Source organism: Lontra canadensis, unplaced genomic scaffold, assembly GCF_010015895.1.
Source record: "Lontra canadensis isolate GAN:19392208 unplaced genomic scaffold, GSC_riverotter_1.0 scaffold20, whole genome shotgun sequence".
NCBI lineage: Eukaryota > Metazoa > Chordata > Mammalia > Carnivora > Mustelidae > Lontra > Lontra canadensis.
Window position 1 is genome coordinate 547170 of NW_022631014.1, and position 26874 is coordinate 574043.

The window sequence follows — 26874 nt, forward strand, 5'->3', positions numbered from 1 at the left end:
TCCTCCTGGAATTAAAGCTCCGTCGATTAAACATAGAGCTTTCTGGAAAAGTTAACATAGAGGTTTCAAAGAACAAATGATGAGATGCTAGGGGCAGAAGATTTAAAAGCAGGAAGTTGTGATGTAGGAGAGGGTGGTTCTGCCATTGAGGGGGATGAAGGGGGACAACCTAGCCATCCCCACAGTTTGGCCTCTGGCCTTAGCTGACCAGCTGCAGAAACAATCCAAAACCCCATCTCATTCCCTGCCATACACATGTATACTTCAGGACCCAAATGACTGTCCCCAAGGCAATGTGGCATTGAAAGGCTACATAAATGTCAAATTTCAAGAAAGGTCATTGGAAGGAAGCAAATGCTATTAATGACATGTTTAATTAAGCATGATTCAGACCCACAGGAATTTCTGGCCAGGGATTCTAAATATTTCTGTTTCACTTGAGCTCTCCCCCAACTATTATTTATGCCTCCTAGACAGTGTTCAGCATGGGTACAGGCTGGCAATGTCGCATTTCATGGAGATGATGAAGATGAAGACAAATGATGGGGAAGAAGGCCCAGCACGAGGGGAATAGGTGTCTCATTTGTTCCTGAAGGGCACCAGCTCACTGTCCTAAAAAGGGCATTACAGTCAAGGTTCAGCACTCCACTTGCTATGGTTCTGCTTTCATGGGCTCCTCAGCTATTTTGGTTAAAAAGAAATTTACTGAAGCATAAAGATATTAAAAATTGGTTATAAAATCTGTTTACTAAGTTAAATTGAAACTGTCATCCTGTAAGCTGCTGACAGCAGAGAGCTCTTTATGATTCTCTTTTTGATGCTCACATTTCTTCATAATGGAATTACATGTTTTGGGTAAGGCAAAAAGATGGAGATAGGAGGAAGGAATGCTCCTACAAAGATATATGGTCCACCTTCCCTGATCCTGAGCTGGTGCACGTGCAGAGAGATTGTGAACAAGGTTCATATAAGACCTAATGGGTAACCAAATGTGGTGCTTCAAATATCTGAGCTCATTTTTGCCTTAGATTTTTTTTTAATTTTATTTTTTATAAACATATATATATTTTTTTTCCCCAGGGGTACAGGTCTGTGAATCTCCAGGTTTACACACTTCACAGCACTCACCATAGCACATACCCTACCCAATGTCCATAACCCCACCCCCCCTTTCTCAACCCCCCCTCCCCCCTTGGCCTTAGATTTTAATTCATAAGAAGCTAGTAAAACTGCTGGTGTCTATTTTATACCTATTCATGTTAATAAACTGTATTAAATGGGAAGGTTGTTTTAAATGGGACTATATTTTAATCCAGCTAGCATTAGTGTTATTGATTAAACAGTGAGAGATTATAAATATATATTTACTAATTGGGAAAAAAAATTCTATAACTAGATATACTCTAGAGATGACAGTTTTCAATTCTACTCAGATGTCACAGGAAATACATTATAATGAATACTTTCCACATAATATGTGTTCTTAGGAAGTATGTATCACTGACGAAAAAGGAAATCAGGTAACTAGGAAAATTCTGGCCGCCTGGGAATGCCACTGCTCAATTTCTCTCTTCCAACCACCAGTCTAACTCAAGCTGCCTAAAAATTCACCAATGAAATATCACTGACAACAGAACTGGCTCTTTTCAAAGGCAAATGCTTCAGGGAAGGATTAGGGAAATCATTTTGGCAATTAATACTTAAGGGATGATTCATCTAGCTGTCTAGGTACACCCTTCCACCACCTTTCTACAAGGTCACAGACTTCTCTCTAAAGTTTCCTCTGATCAGAGATTGATTTTGGAATGGGCGTGGGATTTCATTCTGGCCAACCAATGAGATGGGAGGGAGAAGGAAAGCCTGCTGGGGAGCTTCTGAATAAAGACTTTTCTAGAAGATGTGTGTGTATGGGAGGGAAAGGGTTGGGGGGATGACAGGATATATACCTGCCTCTGTGGCAGCCCTCTAGAGAACATGATGGGTATGAGATGAGGACAAAGCCAAAACACTGAGGATGGCAGAATGAAAACTTGGTGATGTCAGTGAACAGCTGAAGCATCCAATTCTAGAGCAGGACCAGTCTATCTCAGGACTCTTGTTATTTGAAACAACAAGCAACAAATTTCCTCATTTGAGATAATGATTTCTTTTATTTTTACCACAAGCAAATTGCTATAATCCCAACCACTTTACATTCTGCCAGAGGCTATGAGGGAGAAGAAAACACCCACAACAGACATTGTTGACTGCCTACTCAGTATCCACCACCACTATCTGTCTTAGACAGTTGCTGGATTTTTCGTAAGGGAAAACAATGGTTGTATTTAATGAAAAAAGAAATATGTTTGTGGTGCAAGTCTGATCTCTCACATGAAGCCTGTCTAGATAAAACAAAAAACAAAATACGAAAACCCACGATTGTCTACCTTCTGAATCCATGTTAATTATGATCTCTACTGCTTCGCTGGCATTAAGCCATATAATGTCTCTCACACTGATGAGTTATATTATTATTTAGTTTAATTATTATGTAACTTTCAATGGGTTTACCTCTCTGTCAATTTTACCATAAGCACCCTCACTGGGACTACTCTCACTTATTTTTTTATACAGATATGTCTTAACTTTCAATTCCTAGAACATAACCAGAAGTAATTTGCTAATGTTCAGGTTTTCTATATTTCCAGAAGTAACTATGAGTCAGCTTTTAAATTGTTTTCATACATCTGACACTTTTTGTAATTTTGCTGTCATAAAGAATGCATATTATAAAAATAATTATATTAGTATGACCATGGCATATGTTCAAACTACCCAAAGGCAATGATGGGTGCATGCAGGGGTCACAAAGACAGATGATGAGCGCCCTTAGTGCACTGGGAGCCTGCAGGGGGTGCATAGTTCATTACACATCTTGTTCCATGCAAGGATTTCTAGATCGGACAATTTCTGATTCCTGTGGTTTAAAGAGGATTCTGAACCATGGATAACTTAAGATCTTTGGAGACTGGTATGTAATTATCACAAAGCATGGCCAAACGTCTTACAGTTCATCAGGAACTTTAAAAAAGTTTTACTTGGTTGATGTGCTTAAATATTAGAACCTACATACAAATCAATTTTAGAACTTTTCTTATGTTCAGTATTTTTCCTATTCTTGAATGCTAGCAAAGATATTCTTGGAAAATGATTTGGCAACAATTGTAGAACATGACTAAGAGTGCTAAAACAAGTAAAAAAATTACTTAACAGTCAGATGAATGACCAACTAAAATAGATTTCTAGAAAACTAAGTGTTGGATGTCATCTACATTATCATGAAAAATAAAATATGAAAAATTAAAAGTATCAAAATTCTCAATTTTGTTTTCAAGACTAAAAAATGAGCACTTGACGGAAACCAGGGTTTGAATTAGGTGGGCCCTAATGGCTCTTTTGGGAAACAAAGCAGAGGGAAAACTTCGTGGATAAATACTAACCCTCAAAACAACACTACTACAGACAGTGAAGTAAAGGTCAATTTTTAAAACTTCCCACTAGTTTGCTCACATTTCGGAGAGGAAGTAGAGTGACATCTTTCATAAACGTATGGCACAAAGCTTAATGTGTTACCTCTTTAAAGACTTAGCTGAGTTTTGTATTCTAATATATGGCCAAAGCAGGGGCATTGATAGGAAGAAATATGATATATCTTCATCTAAAGGAGGCAGTCTGCGGATTATAGAAAGGCTTTCTATGATACAAAAAAAAGATGATATTGAGAGGAAACAAGTTTATGACCTAAAATATGATGCTTGTCCAAAATATGTCACACACAGTGATTTTGAAAATCATTTCTCAATGATTAGAACCACACTTGTAAGCAGACTTTGCCACACTTAGGTTGACAGCTGCTACCAGATTGTTTTGTTTTCATGTCTATTTTCCACTGCTATTTTAACCTTTGCTAACTGACGTTAACACCTTCTTGATCTTGGGCCACTTTAAAAGATCAATGGAATCTTGAAATCCGCAAGGTACATAAAATTTAAGGCCCTGGGGATCCAAAACAAGAGGTATCTTTGCTTCAATTTCTGGTACTTGCTTATGTGAGAAACTGATGATCATGGTTAATGAAAAACAATCTTGAACTTTTTTTGAAGACATGGAATGTCCCTGTATCACAGCAAACTGGGCTGAAAATGAAAGCAAGACAGGCCCAGGGATGATAGGGGCCCAGTCATGGACTCCGGTGTGACCGAGGTGGCAGTGGCAATGGTAGTCTGTGGCTCCCATGGGAGAATGGTTCCCAGCTGAACATTTTCCAGCTGTGTACCATTAGGCTGTGCTAAGCAACAATCTCAGCATAAATCAATACAGGCTATTTTTCACTCATACTTCGTTGTCTACCATGCGTTGGCAGAGAGAAAGGGAGAGGTGAGGAAGATCTCGTAGTGGTAATACATACACATCACTTGCCCTTACAATCACTGGATAGAACTAGTCCAGTGGCTCTGACAGCTCATGGGAGATAAGGAGGTGCAACTGTACCAAGTGCCTTAGAATGGGGGAGAACTGGGATTACCTAGCAAAGAACACGGACCATGTTATTTCATAAAATCATCAGATGACCTATTGAAAAACCAAGGACTTTCTCTTGAAAATTTCTGCCTACTTACTTCCCACAGTTAGAGAATATATTAAATTTTGAATAATAATTTTAATAATAATTTAATAATTTTAATTCCATTTCTTGGTATATAACAGGTCTACATAGAGAGTTCGACTTAACTCTGTTTCTATTTTATTTCTATTTTCGCCTGACTTCTCAGTTTTAAGTTACAGTTATCACCATAAAGAAAAGTAATTAATTGGTGTTGTAGACTAATCCATATGCCGCCAAAACATGATAGAATGCAAATGAAACAGGTCTCCATATGCCTTTTTCATTTGTTATTCCTTACTCTGGTTTTTCCTAGACATATTCTTTGTACAGGCAGACATCTCTTCTAATTTATTACATTCTGTTTTTGTTGTGATTTTTAGTTATTATTTTTAATCTATGTTATATATATAGCCCTTTGAAGAGTCAAATGGTTCTATAAGGCCTGTTATGAAAAACACTTCACACAGCCCCGCCCTCTACTTCCTGCTCTCCAGAAGGAACCACTTTTAATACTTTCACGCATTTTTTTTTTCATCTCACTATCTCTAGCTTATAGTGCTCCCTCTTTACTTCTTCTAGAGACAACTACACTTAATTTTCACTGTGGAAGATAAAGGTTTAGGTTTATTGGCCACTACCACCCGCTCACCCCCTTCCCCATGCAAACACACAGTTCCCACACCCAACCTTCTCCAAATAATTTTATCATGATTTTTTTTAAAAGAGATTTTATTTATTCATTTATTTGAGAGACAGAGAATCTGAAACAGACTCTCTGCTGAGTGCCGAGCCTGGCAAGGGGCTCGATCCTACGACCAAGAGATCATGGCCTGAGCGGAAACCAAGAGCTGGATGCTCAGCTACCTGAGTCATCCTCACCATGATGCCCCCCACCCGACCATGATTTTGATTAGATTAACAGTTAATAGGCTTTCATTATAATGTCTATGTAAATTCTAGTCAGGGCTCAGTTATAAGGCTTATCATAATCTTTCTTCCCTTCTCTGATACTCTGTTTTTTCTTTGGAGTTATAAACTATCCTGTGTTTCAATGGCTTAGATTCTATAAAGTTATCATTAATTCAAACCCAAACTCACCCCTAGTTTAAATCTCTTAACTTGTTCAAATATATTACTTGTTCTCCAAATAGCATCTTTTTGGAGAAAACTTTCTAGAACCTTCTGCCTTGCTCCAACTTGGGCTGGCCTGCTGCTCTCTAGACCTGCTAAACAGCTGTGCTCTATTTAGTTTTGGAATCTCCCCATATTATCATTCTGGAGAATCTTTTTGTCTTGCTCTGGATACTCTATTTCCTTGTTCTCAGGTATTGCCCATCCTTAGTGTATGTCCTTATTTTCGTAGACCACATCCTCCAGTGGATTCTGAGAATGGGGGCATGGGAAAAACATTTTTGAATCCTGAATATCTGAAAGTGGCTTAATTCTAATCTCACACTTAATTATTTGACCAGGTAGTGAATCAAAGACGTAAGTAATTTTCTCTTAGAACTTTAGGGGCACCTGGGTGGCTCAGTGGGTTAAGCCTCTGCCTTCGGCTCAGGTCATGATCTCAGGGTCATGGGACTGAGTCCCGCATCAGGCTCTCTGCTCAGCGGGGAGCCTGCTTCCCCCCCACCCTCTGCCTACTTGTGGTTTCTCTCTGTCAAACAAATAAAATCTTAAAAAAAAAAAAAAAGAACTTTAAAGGTATTCCTCACTGCCTTGCTTCTGGTGTTCCTATGAGCGATTTTTAGCTATTTTAATTCCTGATCCTTTGATGAAAATCTTTCTTTTCCCTCAACTCTACAAATTTGGAGGATATCTCTTTGCTCTCAGAGTTCCTACCTTTCATAGTGATGTATCTGGGTGTGGGTTTATTTCTACTTGTGTAGGACTTTCTAGGACTTTTTCAATCTGAAAACTCAGGACTTTCATTAGTGGAACATTTAATTAATTGTATTTTTGATTATGTCCTTTCTTTCATTTTCTCTGTTCTCTCTTTCTGGAACGTCTACTTTTCAGGTTTTGAGCGTCTTAGGATGGTTCTCTAATTTTCTTCTATTTGTCTCCATTACTTTCCATTTCTGCCTTGTATTTTGTTTTCTTGGGGACAGTTCCTCAATTTTATCAATTCCAACTCTTCTACTAAGCTTTACATTCCAGATATCATATTTTAATTTCTAATAGCTTTTGTTGTTGTTCTCTGAATAAATGTTTTCTTTTTTTTTCCCCTGAACCTTTCTTCCCCTATATAAACTGTTTTCTCCCAGTTAGTTTTTTTCTATTTGCTTTTGGCGGGCTTTAACTAACAGATGCTCTCTTCAAGTATCTGGTGATCCCTGGCTGTCTTACTCATGTAAAGCAGTGTGAACTAAAAGCTAAGAGAAAGTTCCGTGTGTGGACAGAGTTGTGCAGGGTAGGTTTACTCTAACGTGAACTGGCTGTTTCCCTGGAGAACACCTAATGTCAGCACATTTTGTGTTTTTAAATATTTATAACTTTTATCTAGGAAAAACTCTTTTCATTTCTTCCCTGAAGGGACAGACGTAATGGTATTCTGGGAAGCAAGTGGGGTTAAGCCTGGGGATCTCAGATTCAGTATTTAAATGTATTCATCATTCCTCTTCTGGTACAGCGTACTCAAATGTGCCTGACCTCGCTCAGTACAGAGACATTCTGTTTTATACTTTCCAGAGGAGTCAACCTCCAGTCTTCTACCAGAGTGGGAAATGGAATCCTCTTGCTTTTTTTTTTCTTCTGTTTTAATTCCGGTACGATTAGCACACAGTGTTGTGTTAAGTTTCAGGTGTGATACCGTGATTCAGCACTTCCATTCATCACTCCGTGCTCCTCACAAGTGCCCTCCTTATGGAGGACCTTAGAAAGCAGCTATCAGTTTACCACCATTTAAAAGTAATTTGCATAAAACTTTTTAAAGCAAATGGTAAAAAAATTACTTTTCAAGAAGTAAAATAAAACTGAAAAAACACTGTGGTTTGTTTTATATAGGTCTTAATCTATTATTTGGTATAATGTTACTTGCTACAATTTAGAAAAAAAACACAAGTTTGACAAAAAAGCATTTGCAGAGGAAGAAAGGATGGAGATCTGGAATTCAACTCATTTTAAACTGATGCTGCTTTTTTATCCCAGTGCGATGCAGACTGGCCTTAAACTATTATTAACTTATAATAATAAAAGTAAAATATTTTGATGAAATTGTTTTAATTCATTGACACGTTAAGACCTTTATAAAACTCAGTACTAAAGAGGTTTTAACAAATGCAGTACTCTAGAGGAAGATGAAGGATAAAAGAAAAAGTGTCCTTAAATACTTACAGATTCTTTTCTGCCCATAGTTTTGCTGTGTGAGCGGGAACGCGAGATGTTGCTAAAAAAGGAATCCTTTTTAGTAGCAGATGAAGGTGGGGAGCCAGTGAATTCTCTTCCTCCAGGCAAACTTTCCGTGCTTGGGGATGAACTGATGGTTTTAGAACTTTGTCCTGTAGGAAAAATTAAGAGGCAATAATGAAACACTAGACTTTTTCACTAAGTTACATTAGTCACTGTCTTTAATAAAGGATCAATTATTATACTTCTTTGTTCACACTGTCAAGGACACTGTGGAGTTATTAAAATGCATGCATTTTTATGTATCAGAAGAGCTGCCAGTTTTTAAAAACATGAAGTACCGCTATACTTTTCCACATGTAATTTACGCTACCATAGTCACATACAGAAAATCGAAAAGTTCTAATTTTTAGCCATCGCAGGTTAGAGAGATGGATTTCCCCTCACTAAAGGAATCATCCTTAGGGACAGAAATCAGAAATTATTATATTGTACTTTATACCATTAATATTAAAAATCTAAATCCTTCAGCAGTTTTTTGAAAGAGCGTCTTTCCTTTTCACTAACTGTGCAACAGATACATGGCTCCCCTCCAGCTATGGGAGAAGCATCTGAAAAATGGGACAAGGTGCTGGGTCACAGGGCCTCTCTCTAGGCTGATTCTTACATCAGAGTGGGTGCATCTGTGACCCCATCATCTGTTAGTTTGCTTTAGCAAATGACCTTTTCAGAGATAACACTAAGTTCAGCTCCTATCAGAATCTATCTCTGAATTATCAAGTCCCAAATTAGAGGTAGTATTGGAAAGGTTTTGATTGGCCTACATCTTACAGAAAATCCCTGCTCCAAATACATTTTCCCCCCTCAATTACAGAACTAGTTTACTAACATTTTTGTTCTCTTTGGGAACCCCAAACATTGAGACCTTAAGAAAATGGAGTCACCAGAACATGTCCCCCAAGGAAATGAGGGGGTCTTCCATCTGGACATCTGAAGGAAAAGCCTAGGCACCAGGAGGCGTCTTGCTTTGAGACAGAAGAAAGGACTATCAGACTTTCCTGCCTTTCCATGCCTTCTACACACAGAAGGGGACAACACTGGTATGGCACACTGGGCAAATGGATGAGACAGTCCATGGCCCAGGCCTCCCCTGGACAGCTCCTGAGGTGAGCAGTCAGTATTCTTAATAAGCTTGTAGCCTGGAAGCTGTGCAGTGGTTCTGAAGCTCTCTATAAACCTTTTAAAGTTTTTAACCAATAGGAATAACATTAATCATTTCTTTGTTGCATTAAAACGGAAAGCCTATTGTCAGAGGCATGTTCTTCAATATATTGCTGTGGTGCCCTGCCCAAGTTCCCCCCTCAGGGCCAAGGCATTTCTTCTCCCAGCCACTGGGAGTGTTGGCTAATGATGGTTCTTAGGAATTTCTCTTTGGAAACAGCCCTTAGCTAAAGAGGGTTGCTCTCTCTAAGGTCTTATCCCTTCCCCAGGGGATTAGCTCCAATCTAGTGACTGGTTGGGGGAAGAGGATAAAGGCTGGCCTTCTTGCCTCAAGATGGGTGACTCCAAAGGGCCAGCCCAGCCCCAGAAGTTCCAGCTTTGCAAAGCAGCTCAACTCCTCCCTCAGCTCGACACTGCTCCTTTCACTCCCCAGATGCTGACCTGGACGGCACACACGGCCCCCTCCCCCAAAGCTTCCTGCCCATAAATCTTTGTCTCACAGTTTATTTCTCAGAAATCCTGACTCATGACAATTATTGAGAATTATTTTAGATTGCAGGCATTTTTAAATATACTAAATAAAGACCAAATTCTTAGGCCACCACCGGCACGCACATATTCTGTCACTCATAACCAAACACCAGGGGACAAGCCCCATGCAGATGGAGCTTATGAAATGCCTATAGAAACTCTGCTGAGCACTAAGGATGAGGGATGACTGCAACAGGAGCTCTTAAGGGCTCCTAAAAATAGCAGTGCAAGGGAAATACAGACTGGTATGCACACTAACGAGCCTGCAATCCCAGGTAATAAAAGCAAACACGGGTGTAAACAACGGGACTCTGGAAGCACAGAAGAGGGAGCCTCTGGCCCGTCTCAGGCCATGAGAGGTATGCGTGCCATCTTAAAGCCTGAAGAGCAGGTGGTGGTGGTAGGAGTGGGGGTGGAGGCAGTGGCTCAGGAAGGGTCATTTTTGGCAGAGAACACAGTATTTATCAAGGCAACTGGTAAATACTACTGGGAGCATCTAGCTCTGGCAGAGCCTGACCAAACCCGTTGGAGCTTCCTGCCATCCATATATAATTGAAAATGACACCAATACTAGTGTCCCACAGAGTGCTTCCTTTTTTTTTTTTTTAAAGATTTTATTTATTTATTTGACAGTCAGAGATCACAAGTAGGCAGAAAGGCAGGCAGAGAGAGGAGGAAGCAGGCTCCCTGCTGAGTGTAGAGCCTGATACAGGGCTTGATCCCAGGACCCTGAGATCATGACCTGAGCAAAAGGCAGAGGCTTTAACCCACTGAGCCACCCAGGGTCCCCGAGTGCTTCTTTTTCATTTGATAATTATTTCACTGGTTTTCTGGGGCAAGAAGAATCAAATAAATCCTTTCTAGAAGTTGCTGGTACCCTACATGCGAGTTTATTTTCCCTCTTGGTCATCCAGCCCTAGGGAGAGAAGGGCGAGAGGGAAGAGGAGGCTCTAAAGAGGGCCAGGGAGCTCAATGACTGCACTTTGTTCTCAGGTTTATCAGCAGATGATGGGAGTCACTACAGATTTGAAGGAGGAAAGAAGCACGAGAATTACAGGAGCTTGGTTGAGTAAGGTAATCTCCTGTACCTGCCCACACAAGAGATTATAAGGGCTGAACCTAAGGCTGTTTACAAGGCAGAATTCCTCAAACTGGTACCTGCTGGGTCTGATACACCTAAGCTTGAGTCTAAGCCCAGTGGCTACCTAGCCCTGGGGCCCTGAACAATTCACTGAGCCTCCATCAGCTACGGTTCTCATCTGTAAGTGAGACGTCTACTTCTTACAGGCCTTGTACCCCGAGTGGGTAACAGGCATGAAAGGCTCAGTGTGGCTGAGCACTTCAGATAATGAGGCACACATAAACCGTGAGTAGCACAGCGGTGACTCCCAAATCTAGAGCAGGGCATCTAACATGCGGTACTGCGGGTTGCAGATTTGCTGGTCCTCCTCCCTCTTAGGACCATTCTTATGTTGGCTGCTCCTCCCACAGACTTCAGTGAACCAGCTCTAAGCACATGATGACCAAACAGGCCACACACACGAGACTGCCTAGCAGGATGGCAGGCGTCCAGGACCTGCTCTAGGGTTCCGCCTGTGAAGATGCGTGTCCTGGCATGAGCTGCCCCTGCATGGAAGCGGGAGCTTTTTCTGAAGTGCACAGAGGTGCCATTTGGACTCAGTATGGATGTGTCTAGGTATATTAAATCTTGCGTCTTCTTTTCCTCTCTGAAACATCCAATGAAAGTTTTGTGTCCTAAGTGCTATGTGTCAGTGGAGGTCCTTGTCAAGAGCCCAAGCTGACTGAATGAGCGTCCCAGGCCTCATGAAGAGCCCTCACTACAGAACGGCTGGGAGGGACAAAAGGGGGAAATGGAGAAAATATTTCTTGAGCACCATCATGTTTTTGTGATTTTGCTCTCATGAAACTCCAGGGGAAGTAAGTGCTGGCACTGGGAGGGGAGGTGGTATTCCTACATGGACAGGCAGAACCCCTGTAAACTGGAGACCAGCCGGAGGAACTGGACACGGGACACCCAATGGCAAAATGTTCACATGGCTAGGAAGCCTGGGGGTCTTTGGTGGGAGGGCATAGCTCAGAAGAGCCAAAAGGGAAAGACCTGGGAAGCCCACTGCTGTGGCCACGGAAAGGGGATCACCTTGACTTTACTCAAGGGACCCAGGAGGGAATGAGATACGTCTGGCTCCTATCTGGTGACATTTTGTTACCTCACAGACTTGAATGACAGACAGCAAGACGACTGATGTTTACACATTAAAAACACACATTGTAGTGTCACAGGACAGTGAGCGGAAGCAGGTTGCACCTGGAGCCCCTGCAGCAGACCTGCTCTAGTTGACCACAGTCTAGTCTAAGCACTGCTGGATGTGCCCACATGCAAACATGTGGTTATAGGATATCAGGAGTAATGATTAAGAAAAGGAAAGACAGGGGTGTTGAGTTGACTGTTTCATTATTTGATTCTGAAAACCAGAGGTAGTTGGAAAACAACAACATCAACAACAAACACCTACTAGTGCCACCCTTATCACCACTACCCGAGCAGAGAGCACTTTTGAGTCCTTATGGGGGGACAGGGGCTGTGGAAACTTCTAATGATTTGCCCTGAACCAGCTGCTCTTTTTTTTTTCTTCCCAGATAAGAGGGTGTGTAACTTCCCTAAGTCATCCAGGAAGGCAGTGACAGAGGCAGAATTCAAACCCAGACCCAACTCCAGAGCCCATGGTGGGGAAAGCTGCACCCCCTCCTCCCCTGGTAAGGGCTATGCCAGGTAGGCTGTGGCCCATGTGACCTCAAGTTGAAGAAAAATGGAATGAGGTCTAAATATCTCTTGAAAAAAGTTTCTATGGGTAGCTAGGCAATTTCCAAAAATAATTTTCAGTAAGCTCTTTGAGTTAAGTCTTGACAAACAAATTCTCCCATGGTACATATTTTGATACAACCTGCACTGAGAGATGTAAAATGGAACTTTCCAAAAGTTTTGCAAACACTATTTATTGACTTAAATTATGGGAATTCATTTTATAGTCAGTGTTTTTCTTCAAAAACATAAGAAAGCCCACGCAATCATGGTTTAAAGGCAAAGATACAAATATAAAATCTCATGAAACATACAATCAAAGAATCACTGGAAGTGTTAATATTTACTTCATTTCTTGAATATACTCCATTACTTTGAAAAAAGATACTTGGGAAAGTCTAAATGATCGTTTTATTTCCCTTGTAGGTGTATCTACTCTTAAAATATTATATAGGAGACTATAACAGGCATGGTATCTCTGACGAAGCTCTCCAACTTCTCTTATTACTGATCCTATTAAGCCTAGATTGTTAGAAAGTTTTTTGTTGCTACCACTATTTTGGTTGGCTTCTACTTCCCCTTGCTTTTTGACACTCTGCAGGAAGTGTGTTGAGGAACACACAAGGTGACTTCTCCAAATCAGGGTTGGCATTGTCTCATTTTCTTACCATTGTTGTCACAATCGTCATCACAGACTGAAAGCTTTTTCTTTGGGCTTCATATCTCACAAAGCAGCTGGGGCCTCCCCTACCAGGCTGACACAGTCTCTGTCAGAGCACGGCACGCAGGAGGAATTCTGAACTGGGTATCCAGAAAAAGAGCTGGTTCCTGACTGCGGCCGCTTGCCTGCGTCATCTAACGCACAGGCTGATGCCCAAGCAACCCGGTAAAGCCATAGGGAAAGCCAAGAGACAGTGAGAACAGAGCTTGGCACACAGTAAGCACTGAGCAAATACTTGCTGAATAAATGAGTAAGATGATTCTACCTCTATGACACAAACGATCTGAACAAAATGATATAACCCCCCTCTTTAGGATGCTATTCAAAAAGCAAACTGTTGCTGTGGGTCTGTAGGTAAAAATGGACGGAGCAATAGCATAGACACAAAAGTTGGACAACCTTTAACTCTCTTTCCATAGGTATAAATTGAGATTCCACAGCAAAAGATCTACTTTTCAGTAAACTAACTTTAAAAAGTTAGCAAACTAACTTTGGGATATCAAAACACTTGTTAAAAAGTTGCCAGCTGGTGGGGGGGAGGTGCTCAGATTTATTTTTTTTAAGATTTTTGAATTTGTTTGAGCAGGGGGAGGGGCAAGGGGAGTGGGAGAAGCAGACTTCCTGCTGAGCAGGGAGCCTGAAGTGGGGCTTGATCCCAGGGCCAGGACCTCCCATGATCATGACTTGAGCCACCTACGCACCCCTGAATGGGAGATTCTTAAAAGTTAGTCTAGGCTTTCCCTTAATACAGAAATCCTTTTTATAGCATATTTTATCTAAAAGATGATTTAATAAAAAGATTAATGCAATAATTTCAATATTTACACATTTAAATATTCCACTGGAGGAGCTAAATGTAAATTACTGTTATGTTGTATTCCTGAAAAAAACCCCTTTTTCTAGATTTTGAACAAAGGGCTATGATATTTAAATGTGCTCTTTTTATTTTAAATCATTGCCAGTTACTACACAGAGATTTGTCACACTGGATTTTGATTCTGTTAATAAGATTTATGATACAAAGCCTGTACTTAAACAATTATTTCAAAGTTGAGTTATAATTCTTTCAGGTAAAACACAGTATTTCTGGCTAATACATGTAAAAATATGCATCCAACATCATATAAGTCATTTACTCTCAGAAATGATCTGTTAAATGCTTGCACAAGGCACCTATGCAACAAAAAGAACACCTTACTGTGACCTTCCAAATGAAGCATAGTGTTAAAATAACCACAAAATATAGAGTGACCATATTTTGCAAGAAAAAAGGCCGGTGCAAACTTCATAGAAAACCCACACACAGCCAGATTTGGCATCACCAAGGTATGACAGGAGAGGGGACTTTTGTTCTGAACAACAGTGCCACTCAGTGGCTGAACAATGGTAGTGAACTGATCAACAGTATGAATGGAGGGTGGGCAAAAAGAAAAATGGAATTTTGGAGTAGGCAATGATAAGACTGAGGGCAAAGAGATATACTATGTTGCCATGGTAACTGTACCTTGGAGGTCAGTTAGAGTCTGGACAGGAACAGAAACCTGAGCATCGCTTCCTGTAACTACATCGCCTGGATTTCATAAGAAAAAATAATTAGATTTCATAAAAAGGAAAAAAAAATAAACTTTACTTTTTTTCATAATACTTTTATATCAATCTAGTTACTAAAAGTACAGTAAAACAAAATACAATTTCAGAAAAATTAATATAAAGTATTTTTAAAGGCAATAATTTTTAAAGTGTTCCCTGAAAAGCTTCTGTGCATGTTTTTGTTCAAGAAAAACAACAACAACAACAACAACAAATTGCCCCTAGTCTAAAGCAGAGGAAAACTTGAATGATCAAAAGATTTTGCTGAAATTTCATTAAGCTAGAAATAGTAGTGTGATATAATACTTTCTTAATTAAAAAAAATTTCTTAATCCAAAAGTAAGTTATATACATTTATTAAGAAGTAGGCATTCTTTTGAAGCTGATTTCCTCCTGTAACAGAAATTATTTTTAACTAAACTTGAATCCAATTTCTTCAGTGATATGATAAATACCTAAACAAGCTCTAATTTCATAGTAAGTATTGAAAAGATTTCATAAGTTACCACATGTACTTAAAATGTCAACATGTAAAAATAAATCTGTGAACTGCACAGCCTTTAAACTTGATATACTTATTATAGGCAAGATTTCATTCACAAATTGGACCTATGGGAAATGCTCAAAATAAAGAAGTGTTTGACTTCAAAGGAAATGGGGAGAAAGTACAGGAAAGAAAGGAAAACGAGCACAAGAGGTACTTCTGTGAAGAACCTGAGGTATACTCCCATTGAGAAGGAAGACTCTGTGGTTCTCTGACATCCTCCCTGGATGACCAAGTTCAACACTAGGCACAGTCACTGTCAACAGTATCAGCCTCTCGGCATCTGAAGGCCTAAGCTATGTTGAAGTTAATGAACTAAAAACCAAGCCTTCTTAAAAGACACTGGATTTTCCATGTTTGATAATGTAGGACTAACAGACTTTCTTCCCCTGTAGCTTTTATACAACAGTAAAAAAATCAATTTTTGAATTATGTAACATACCCTCAGTGCCTTGACTACTTACTACAATTGTAACTGACAGCACAGACAGCTTATCTGGAAATTACTGGGTTGTAATCATATCATCCCCATCAATTAACAGTACATACATTTTGAGATATATATATCTATCTTTATCTCCTGTAACTGAAATAAAATCTATAAATAGGTAAACACTCGAAACAGCAATAAGCAGCTTTTAGCAGAATTTATCAGGTCCTGAATTTTCATAACATAGTTAACTCTCTGTTCACTGATAAATGGAGTGTTTATTTTCTATCTATTTGAGGAGATTTTCAATTCTATGCTTGCTACTCATTTTTCTCTGCTGCTTTTGGATCACCTATTAGCGTATATATATTAGAGGCTGAAAACTCATTTTAATATTAAATACCACCAGAAAGTTATGGAGGAACATTTGTGCTCCCTCTTCTTTCTTTCACGACCCTGCTCCCAATGCATATTCAAAGTAGTTTGCATTTCCAGCAAAATATACGTGAATTTTGGGTTTTCTATACAACCGTTCCCCTACATAAGCACAAATCATCAAGAGTTAACTAACCTATGAAGACTGTAAGCATTTTCATTTTTAGAAACAACCATTTTTCAAAGCAAATTTCAAATTCTCCAGCAGAGTACCCTAAAAGGGCTAATTCGTTCCCGCTCCTCAAAAGCACCAAGTAGAAGACCGTTCTGAGATAGTTTGAAGCCTTATTCCAACACAAGCCTCCTGGTGCAGACTGTGCTCACCATCTCTGGGATCAGGGGACACACCTGCAGACTTGTCACTGTCACAGCACAGCAGGATACTTGTGAGAAACACCAGTGTAAAGAACCAATGCTGGAGAAGTACTTTTCCTTGTAGAGGAAGTTAACAAATACATCTTGATAGCTGTTTGGAGCCGGGAGGCTCCCCCGGGGAGCAGTCCCAACCTCTCACTTCAGGATGTGGAAGCAAGCGGTCAGAAGGCTTTAGGACTGTGCTTACAGTTCATTTCACGGGTGAGTCAATGAGACCTCCACTGGCTTCTACGGGCATCAACTGCTCTCTCTGTGTTTTACTGTTTCATTCACACCTTTATGCAGGGAGGGGCAGTAGCAGGAATATTTATCTTTGAGATGAAGGTAGACAAGCTTTTCATGATTGACATGAGAAGAAAGAGAGATAAAAAGAGCTGCCAAACAAGGAGACTCTCTCTCAGCACAGGGATCAGTTACAAAATGCCCTAGCGATACTCATGTTCCAAATACTTTGCTTAAGTGCTCTGCTGTCTCCTTACAACTGGGGACTTCGTTTTCATCAATTGTTCCATCCTCATGCACTTCCTTTCTCACTTACTGTGATATTAATACTTGACATTTCCTTAGAGATACAACTTTATACTTCTACAGTCATTTGGCTTGGTTCCTCAGAAAATTTAAGCTACAGCATTAAGAGATTCTCTGACTCATTTGCCTGCCATCAGTTAGAATTACTACTGACTATGGCTTGTTATCAAAGCAATACTGAAATCATATTTGGTTAGAACAATAAAACAGTACAATTAAGAAATATATAAAATAACATTCATTTCCATTCTGAAAGTGGGCATGTCTCCTGGCATTAAAATACATTTACAATGTGTTAATGATCTGATGTCCTCTTTTCTTTAAATCATGTGTGATAACTCTACATTAAGAAGAAAAGAATGTAGTTTTAAACGAGATAATCTTATGCAAGGCAACCGGAATATTCTAATAGAAACTAACTATGTAGAGTCTAATACTTCATCTAGGCAATGACAGATAACACCAGGTAATGGGAGAATAAACATATACTCATTATTGAATAATACTCATTATTTCGTGCCATTGGGGAATAAAATCCATTTAAGTTTACCAGTGGAAATGTCAACAATTTAAGATTTTTAATAATTTTGGATGAATCTTCTTAAGCAGAGTATATGGAACGTGGCTTAAGGTCTTCGTACTGATCCAAGGGTACACGATTGTTCTCAAAACCAGCTCCTGCACATGGCTCCCGAACAAGGGAACCCTTTAAGATGTGAATGAGGCATGGCTCAGGATATTGGTCCTGACACTAAATGGCCACAGACTCTGTCCTTTGTGAGGTCTCAGGGCTGAATTTTGTAGATATTCTGCCATCATGTTCCTATTTCCTGCTTCTATATAGCATAGATAGCAGAGTCCCGCCACTAAAAATAAATGCAGCTGTTTCTAATCTGCTATGAATAGAGGTACTTAATACAGAGCTCTCTGTAAATCGTGGAAGATAAGAACACACAGGTTCTCAGTAAGAACCTGAAGGGCTGTCTTATAAGTAAAGTTCACACAGGAGATGATGCACAGAAAAGCCATGACACAGAAAATGCACTTGCGCGAGGCCGGGGCCACTCTCTCCCACACCAGCGGTGCCCCAGCTCATCGGAGGGCAGCTCGGGATGACGTGGTCTCCCGAGTTTGCTCTGCTCTGACATTACACGGCCCTAAGTCCTGGTGTGTGGACTCACTCACTCGGGCTGCTTGCGGTTCTGTTTAGCTTTGCTCCCCCTGTTAAGGGTCTGGCTGGTCTTCCTCAGGGGTAAAGCAGCTCGATGCCTGGCTGCGAGCCCCACGCTTCCGCCAGTACCAACCGCATGGAGGAATGTTACTGACTGTTGGAACTTCCCGTTTCCCATTCTCTCCTTCAGCCAGGAGCACCAGGACACAATGTTAGCAGGATCAGAGTGGACCGCTTTCAAGTTCTGCGTTGTGACAGTTCATGCTACAACCTGCGGGCATCCATGGGACTCAGGAGTATACAGTATAGTCCTAAGCATAGAGGACACGCATGTGAAAGAAATACCTTAACAAACCACCTCATAACGTGCTCCTGTTAAGAACAATATGGTATCTGATACTGCAACTTAAAAAGGATCTAATACAATTGATTTTTTACAATTAAATATTGTATTAATTTCTATTTCTAGGAGGGTGGTTCCTCATAGGCAGGTGAGGAAATCCCAGGCTACATTGCAAGTGTTTTCTTCAGATTTATCGGTATTTTTTCCTTACCTTTGTTCAAGTGCACAGGCATGCTCTCCGATTTCATCAGTCGCTGCTGCTGCTGCTGCTGCTGCTGCTGCTGCTGCTGCTGCAAATGTTGCCTGGGGACCTCTGCTAAGGTCCTGGCGGGAACCACAGCAGCGGAAGAGCTGCCACTACCACCTGCTGGTACAGGGCCACCCGCACTGCCTGGGGCAGTCATTGCTGGAGAAATCAACTTTCTTCCAAAATTGATCAGGCTATTAGAGACTTTATTTATATTCAGGGGAGCACCTTTGGCATTGGTCCTGTAAAAAAAAAAAAATAGGTGGAGAAACATCACTTAAGTTAGAGAACAACCCTATTTCACATATTCCATTGGTATAAAGGTATTTTAACTGCTTTGAAAAAGGCCATTTACTAGATCAGCTATAAGAAGTAAGAACTTAAGTGATCACAGAATAATAATACAATAAGATTCTTCAAGAGGTGGTGTATGGAAAAAGGTCTTTGAACTTTTCATTCACTCATTCATTCATTCATTCATTCAACAAATGGGACCTATGTTGTGTTAACACTGTGCTAGGTTCTGGGGATACAATCGTCTAGGACATAGTTCCCCTCTTGGAGTTTCCAGTCTAGAAGGGGAGAAATATATAATTGCATTAATAAAGTAAGATTAAAACCTGTGATGAGGGCTCTAAAGAAGAGGTACAGGGCTGGGCAAGCCTTGGGGTACTCACAGAACGTAGCACCTATGAAACAAAGTGGATAGCAGACTTCCCACAAGCCCTGACGTGTGGGTATTGGGCCACATTTAATCTGACTTTGAAAAATAAATGTGTCTGAGAGTCACAAAATAAATTCAGTAAGAGTTATATAGAATTGCCTACTACCTGAGAATTGTAATCCACCTTCACCACCCGGACCAGCCCTGGCTGTCCAAATTTTCCTTCTCCACTGCCCTGCTTTACTTTTTTTTTTTTTTTTCCCTTATTTATTTGAAAGAGAGAAAGAGCACAAGCAGGGTCGGGGGGGAAGGGAGAATGGGGAGGGAAAAGCAGAAACCCTGCTGAGCAGAGAGCCTGATGCAGGGCTCTGTCCTAGGACCCCAGGATCATGACCTAAGCCAAAAGCAGACACTTAACTGACTGAGTCACCTAGGTAACCACCCCCCCATTCTACTTTTCTTGGTGGCACCTTGCATCATCTGACATGCTGTCTATTTTACTTGATTGGTTATTATTTGTCCATCTCCTCCAATCCCTGTTCAAACAAAAGTTTCACAAAGACAAGGATTGTCTCTCTGCTATATTGCCATTGCCTAGCATATAACAGATGTTTTATAAATATTTGTTAAAAGGCACCTACCTGTAGTCTAAGTTTTTCTACCTTTACCATAATGAGTCCCTGTTCCTAGCCATGGCCAGCTTCTCTATTTGTGGTCTGGATCCCATCCTCTGATCTTTTGAAATTGTTGCCCCTGCATTTCCCTCTCTTGAATCATCATGTTCTCCTTATGTGTCATTCCCATTAACATACAACCATGGTGTGTGTGTGTATGTGTGACTGTGAGTTTGTGCACGCACACATATGCACACACCCACTTGAACTTATCCTTGACCCCTTGAACCTCCTTTCTACTTAGTGTTCCCACTTTTCCTCCTCCTCACAATGTATTTTTTCAAAAAGCTGTCTTACATGTTACTTCTGCTTCTTTGGTCCTAAGCCTACTACAATCTGGTTCTGGCCTCCTGGCCATTGCTCAGAAACCTCTCCTCCCCATCCCCAATCATCTCCATGCTGCACAGCTGACAGGTCACTCTTATTTTATCCTCCCCTCAGTGGCAGCGAACTCCATAAGCACTCCTCCACTTACACTTCCTCACTTGGCTGCCATGGTTTGCCAGCATCTGTGTTACAACTCTCCGGCAGAGGACACCAAGTAAACATTTGTTAACTGAATAGCTACTGAATGACTACCAGATGATTCATAATCTTGAAGTATCTCAGGGATATTATCTTGAAGACCAGTTATGATCATAAATTATTTTAGTTGAAGGAGGTAGTCCAATTCCAGGACAATACCAATGTTTGTATTTTTATTACCCCAACCATTAATAGAAGCTAATTTTCTCTCATTTTGCTTTTTTTTTTTTTTTCCCCCAAGAGAAGTAGGAAAATGAAAATCAAGTTTGAGGGATGCATTTACTTGATTGGAGTTAACTCAAATTTTACTATTATTTCCTTCTCTCAGATCTACCTGGCAGTTCTTATGTAGTAATTCTCCTACATTTTATATAACAGCTGTATCCTTGGCACTGCTAGATATAGCTTGAAGACAGAACTGATCCATAGTTCTATAATAAAAAGAAAACTGTGCTTCTTCCTTTCATAAAGTTTTTCTCTAATGGTACTAGCTAATATTATGGGCTAGGTATTGGAGACTTACATTACTTTGGAGATAGGACAAATCAAATTTAAAACCTGGAATTCAGCTTTATGAGGGAAAGATCTATTCATTTACAACTCAATGAAATGTGAAAAAATCATTTTTCAAATGATTCTTTTTGCACCGGGTTTTATTTTTAAAGAACTTTAAATGCCCTTCCAAAAATTATTGAAAATAATGTTTCTTAATGGAGATAAGGATATATAGTGATTATGCACCACTTACTTCCAGTTTCCAGCTGCTTCCTAATGAAGTACAGCATTCTCAATTTACAGACACTACAGCTTGCCACAGAGAAGGCACTCAATCCATGTTTATTGAAAAAAGAATGAATGAAATGAAAAGAACTCATAAATTGTGGATTAAGTAAGGCATTCACCTCTGGCACTGTATTCTACTCAGCAGCTTGCACACATTCCCATTTCTTGTGCATGGCAGTAGGAAGAAGAGCTATCATGACACTGAAGTTCTACTGCATTTTAGTTTTGCTTGTTTGCAAGTCAAGATTCATAATTCACAGATATGAAGAAGTTATAATGTTGTTACCCTTTTTTATAAACAAAAATGTACTAGTCAAATTCCCACACTGCCAGTTGTAAAATTTATATGTTGATAAAAGTACTAAGAAACTGCAGAGCATTATCAAGAGAATATGGTTAATGCATCTTCATTACTACTAATAACCGCAAAAAACATATAGATCAAGCTCATGCCGTGCAATTTTTCATCCAAATAGCTCTTAAAAGGGGATGAACACTGTTTTCCTTTTTTGAATATTTTTTGTTTTCAACCAACTTTCCCCCTCATCCGCTATCCATTGCTTCCAGAAGAACATTTTCTTTTCAAAACAACCATTGAAGGTGATGTTACATCTTTCAGATATAAACAACTGTAAACCATAGTCTTCTAGGTAAAGCACCCTATCCACAGTCTGTTTGTTTTGCAGGATGACAATTTTTTTGGCCAAAGGTAGCTAACACAGATCTTAAATATCAGTAGCAGCATTCTTTACAAGAAATCCTCATCAATTTGTGACGATTATTACTGGCTGTGACGTACACTATTAAGTCATGTGTGTTAAATTGCCGAAAATTAAGGCAGTTGTCAGAGACTTGATGGACATCGAGTACAATGGAGTGCAATGTGTCAACAGTGTTGAAATAAATAGTAAGAGTAGTTAAGACTTGAAGCAAATCTAATGAGTAACTGGTTTTGTATAATCAAATTCTTTCATTATTACTATCTAATAAATACTATTATTAAATAACAAAACAGTACCATATAGGAGGGACTGTTTTGAAATTGTTGCCAACACCCTACTTTTGGCACAAACTCTTTTAGGAGGTTAAAAGAGTAGCAATGGGGCATTTTTCTTAAGATTCGAGATTCATTAAAACACCTGTATCAAAACCCAATCTGGCTTCACTGTTGGGCCCCGTTGGATCAGTTTCTAAAATTCTAAAAGTGGGTGGCTCTCGTTGCCTCTTCCTACCCACTTGAGCTCTGGAAGCCTGGCTTTCTAATGCATACTCCACTGAAAGAGCTTCTAGTGTTTCCAATGCCTTAACTGCCAGAGTCATGAGCTGCTTTCATTCAACTTCTAAAATTTTTCTAAAGCTTAAAAAAAACAAACACAAAAACAAAAAAGCCCTAACTAAAATCATTATCACATGAGCACCTCTGTAAAACTCTCCACAACAGTGGAGATTTTCCTCTCCTGTTATCCAAACTTTGGCACAACCCCAGGCTTTTTCTGTTCTATCTAAGGATTTATTTTTTAGGTCTGATATTAAGTGTCTGATTTTTGTTTATTTCACTCCTTCTGTGACAAAATTTTGTTACATGCTTGTTTATATTTTTGTCAAAGAGTTTTCGATTTATCTGTGCTTACTTTTCTCTATGCTCTAATTTATATTTTCTTTGTTACTTCCTTGCTTTTGTTCCCCAAGGTTGAATGCTTGGTTTATTCATTCATTCATCCACTCATTCACTTATTCATTCCCTCTCTTTCCTAATAAGAGAATTTAAAGCTATATATTTGCCTCTGATTATAGCAATAGCATCAAAGTTTTCCCCACACATTTTCTAAATAGTCCATTGGCTCAATTATTACTTAGGTACATTTTGAAGTTTCAGACGGTTGGTTTTGTTTATGTTTAAATGTAACACCCACTTTGTTTCATTGAATAAAAACAGAAATATCAGAAGAATGGAAGTGGGGGAGAATGTTCTAATTTTTCAAAAGGATTGTAGAAACCAGCAACTGGAAAACAGACTGGCTTATTCAAATTTTTTTTTACTAATTACTTAGAAATGGTTGTAGTTTATTACAAGTAGCTGTATGGTTCACTAAAAACAAGTCATTCTAAGACAACTTTATTTCTTATCTGAAGTATTAAAGTCTGTTAGATTTATCAAGTTATGTCAGTGCCCGTGGGATCTAATGGAGGATAAATGTGTGTTCAGTTATAGTTGGGGAGCTGTACCTCAGGTATATTGCTGAATGTTCTAGCACCCACCAAGGACTTCTGGTGATGACAACTGTCTTCACACTTGGTTCACAGACCTGCTCTGCTCACAGTTCATTTTTTAAGGTCATAATCTTCCTTCCATCAGTGAGCTGCACAGGTGGGGAGAGTTGCATAGCTATTCTCTGGACTAAGTTTCCTTATCTTTAAACAAAGAGGCTGAATTATATGATATTTTGGGTCCCTTTTAGATAGAAAATTCTCTAATTTTGTGACTCAAGGAAAGAAAACATGCACCTATTCAATTTGAGATACCCAATCTATCAGATAAAAGAATCAAAATTTAAAATACTCTCAACAGGCTAGCACAAGAAATGAATTAAACAGATAAAATCTAACAAAGAGAAATAAAATCTTAGCACTTAGGTTAAACCTTTTTACAACTGTGCATTATACACAGAATAGAGAGGTGGATTAACATGAGTTCATATTAAAAAAAAAAAACAACAACACAGAATCCCAAACATTAGTGTCTTAGTTTGGTCTATAAGGCTAATACAAGCCCAGAGGAAAGCTGCTATAACAAAGTAAGATTCTTAGCCTGCACTAATACTAAATGAGTGAACTTTTAGTTTCCAGTCTGGCATGTAAGAAGCTTGGAAGTTTCTGCTCTTTCCTAACAACCAGAAAAAAATTGAACAAACTGAAACAAAACAAAACAAAGCAAAAACAAATTTTTCTTAGATCCATAAGAGAAGTGAGGTCATAGGCAAACTGCTGTCCCCAGATCAGACGGACTGACAGATGACCACAGAGAATCAGGCTTGACTAGAGCAGAAACCCACAGGAAGCAGAGCTGGAGTAGGGAAATGTGAAATGCAACTGCCCAGTTATTAGGGGCTAAGAGTGAATCAGCTGGACAGATTAAAAACTCCAAGGGGCCCGGTCACACAGGGGGCAGCCCACACTTCTGAGTTTTACCTCTTGGAGCTCTACCAGAGTGTTGTGGTGAATATGAGAGAAAAACTGTAAGTACAACAGGTGGAATGGAAAGGAATTTTTGAAATACACCTGAGTGTTGTTTTTCTTAACATTGTCTGCCCTCAGGAGAAACTTTTTAACCAAAGTCTAACCTGCTGAGGTTTTATCAGAGCCTAACTGACCTGAGGGAAGGGAAACACCCAACCCCAAACCCCTCTAGCCACCCTGTCCCACCTAAGTTGGGGAGGGTGGATAAGAGGCATGTGTGATGTTCATAGTCTGAAGGTGCTGGCTCGTGAAAGGCCTGAGACCTATTCATAGGACTACAGAATGCTTCCTCTCCTCACACACCTTATCACTTTATTACTGTTAAGTCTTCTCACAGCAGTTCCTTTTACCCACTACATCATATCCAACTATCAGAAAAAAAAAAAAATCACAAGACTTACTAAAGAAAATAAAAAGACACAGTTTGAAACAACAGAGCAAGCATCAGAACCAGACTCAGATATAGCAGGGATGCTGGAATTACCAGACTGGGAATTTAAAACAACTATGATTAAAATGCGAGGGCTCTAATAGATAAGTAGACAGCATGCATGAACAGATGGGAAATGTAAGCAGAGAAAAGAAAGTTCTGAGAAAGAAAAAGAAAAGAAATAATGGAGATAAAAAGTACTGTATAACAGAAATGAAGAATGTCTTTGCTAGGCTTATTAGCAGACAATCTACAGCTGAGGAAAGAGACTATCCACACTTCTGAGGTTGAGGATTTTTTAACAGACATTCCCCAAACTGAAAAGCAAACACAAAAATGACAGAAAAATACTAGAACATAATATCCGAGAACTGTGGGACAATTATAAAAGGTGTAGCGTATGCATACTGGGAATACCAGAGAAGAAGAGGGAGAGAAAGTAATATCTGAAATAATTACAATTGAGAACCGCCCCCAAATTAGTGTCAGACACCAAACCACACACCCAGAAAGCTCAGAGAACCCATGTGGGGTAAATGACCCCCAAAGTATACTTCATCATATCATTTTTAAACTTCAGGAAATCACAGATTAAGACATAAATCCTGGAAGAAACCAGAAGAAAAAAAACATCTTACCTATGCAAGAGTAAAGATAACCACCTTCTTAGAAACCATGCATGCAACAAGAGAGTGGAGTATTTAAATATTCAGAGAAAAAACCCACCAACCTAGAATTCTGTACCCTGTGAAATTTCCCTTCGAAAGTAAATATGGTACCTGTATATAGAAAATATGTATTACTGTTAATAGTAAATAAACATATGACTAGAAATACTAGGTGAGTGCCTACATTACAGAAGCTAACTGTATAGCTACAGCAGACAGCTTTTGGTGAGACATTAATTTCTGGCAGAATTGAGATGTGTGTTTATAAAATGGAGTAGAACAGTGGGGAGTTTTTAAAACTATGCTGAAAGAGGAATGGCTTAAGAAAAGCTGGGAAACAAGTCTTACAATATCATGAGAGTTGCCATGGGGGAAAGCAGTCCTTTGTGGCATGGCTTTAAAAAACGAAATGAGTGGGGCACCTGGGTGGCTCAGTCAGTTAAGCCTCTGACTTCAGGTCATGTCATATCTCACAGTCCTGGGATTGAGCCCCACATCGGGCTCCCTGCTCAGTGGGGAGTCTTCTCCCTCTGCCTCTGCTGCTCTCCCTGCTTGTTCTCTCTCTCTGCGTTGTCAAATAAACAAACAACAAATCTTAAAAAACAAAACCAAAAAGAGTTACAAAACTTACAGAAAACAGTTCAAAAAGAAATCCTTTCTAATGATTTAACATGCTCTATTTAAAATAGTAAGTGCTTCAATTCTGGAACTAAATAAAAAGATGGGAAAATCACCCTCAGACACACAGGATTCCTCGTCCTGGCCTGGGTGAGAGACAGGCTTAGATGAAAGGCCCTTTCCAGCTCTAAGTGTTTATGACCTGCAGGTGCCACAGGGCTTCTGCCATCACATTCATTATACTGTTGAAATGACAGGGCGAAATGAGAGGCCTTAAGGAATGTTGACCGAACGAATTTAGGGGCCTGTTTGCCATGCCTCT

The 26874-nt window shown here is 39.6% G+C and overlaps 1 protein-coding gene across 6 annotated transcripts in view; it reads right to left on the reverse strand.

Annotated features, from left to right (window-relative positions):
* Window positions 1–26874, reverse strand: part of TBC1D5 (TBC1 domain family member 5) — a 536635-nt gene that overhangs the window by 42858 nt on the left and 466903 nt on the right. For 5 of the 6 annotated variants that reach the window (XM_032860919.1, XM_032860922.1, XM_032860921.1 and 2 more), the window contains 3 exons: window positions 18918–19195; window positions 14795–14860; window positions 7985–8148 (listed from right to left, as the gene is read on the reverse strand). In XM_032860919.1, the coding sequence (XP_032716810.1) occupies window positions 7985–8148; window positions 14795–14860; window positions 18918–19195 (508 nt within the window). The remainder of the gene's footprint in view (window positions 1–7984; window positions 8149–14794; window positions 14861–18917; window positions 19196–26874) is intronic. The other variant, XM_032860923.1, reaches the window with a different exon arrangement.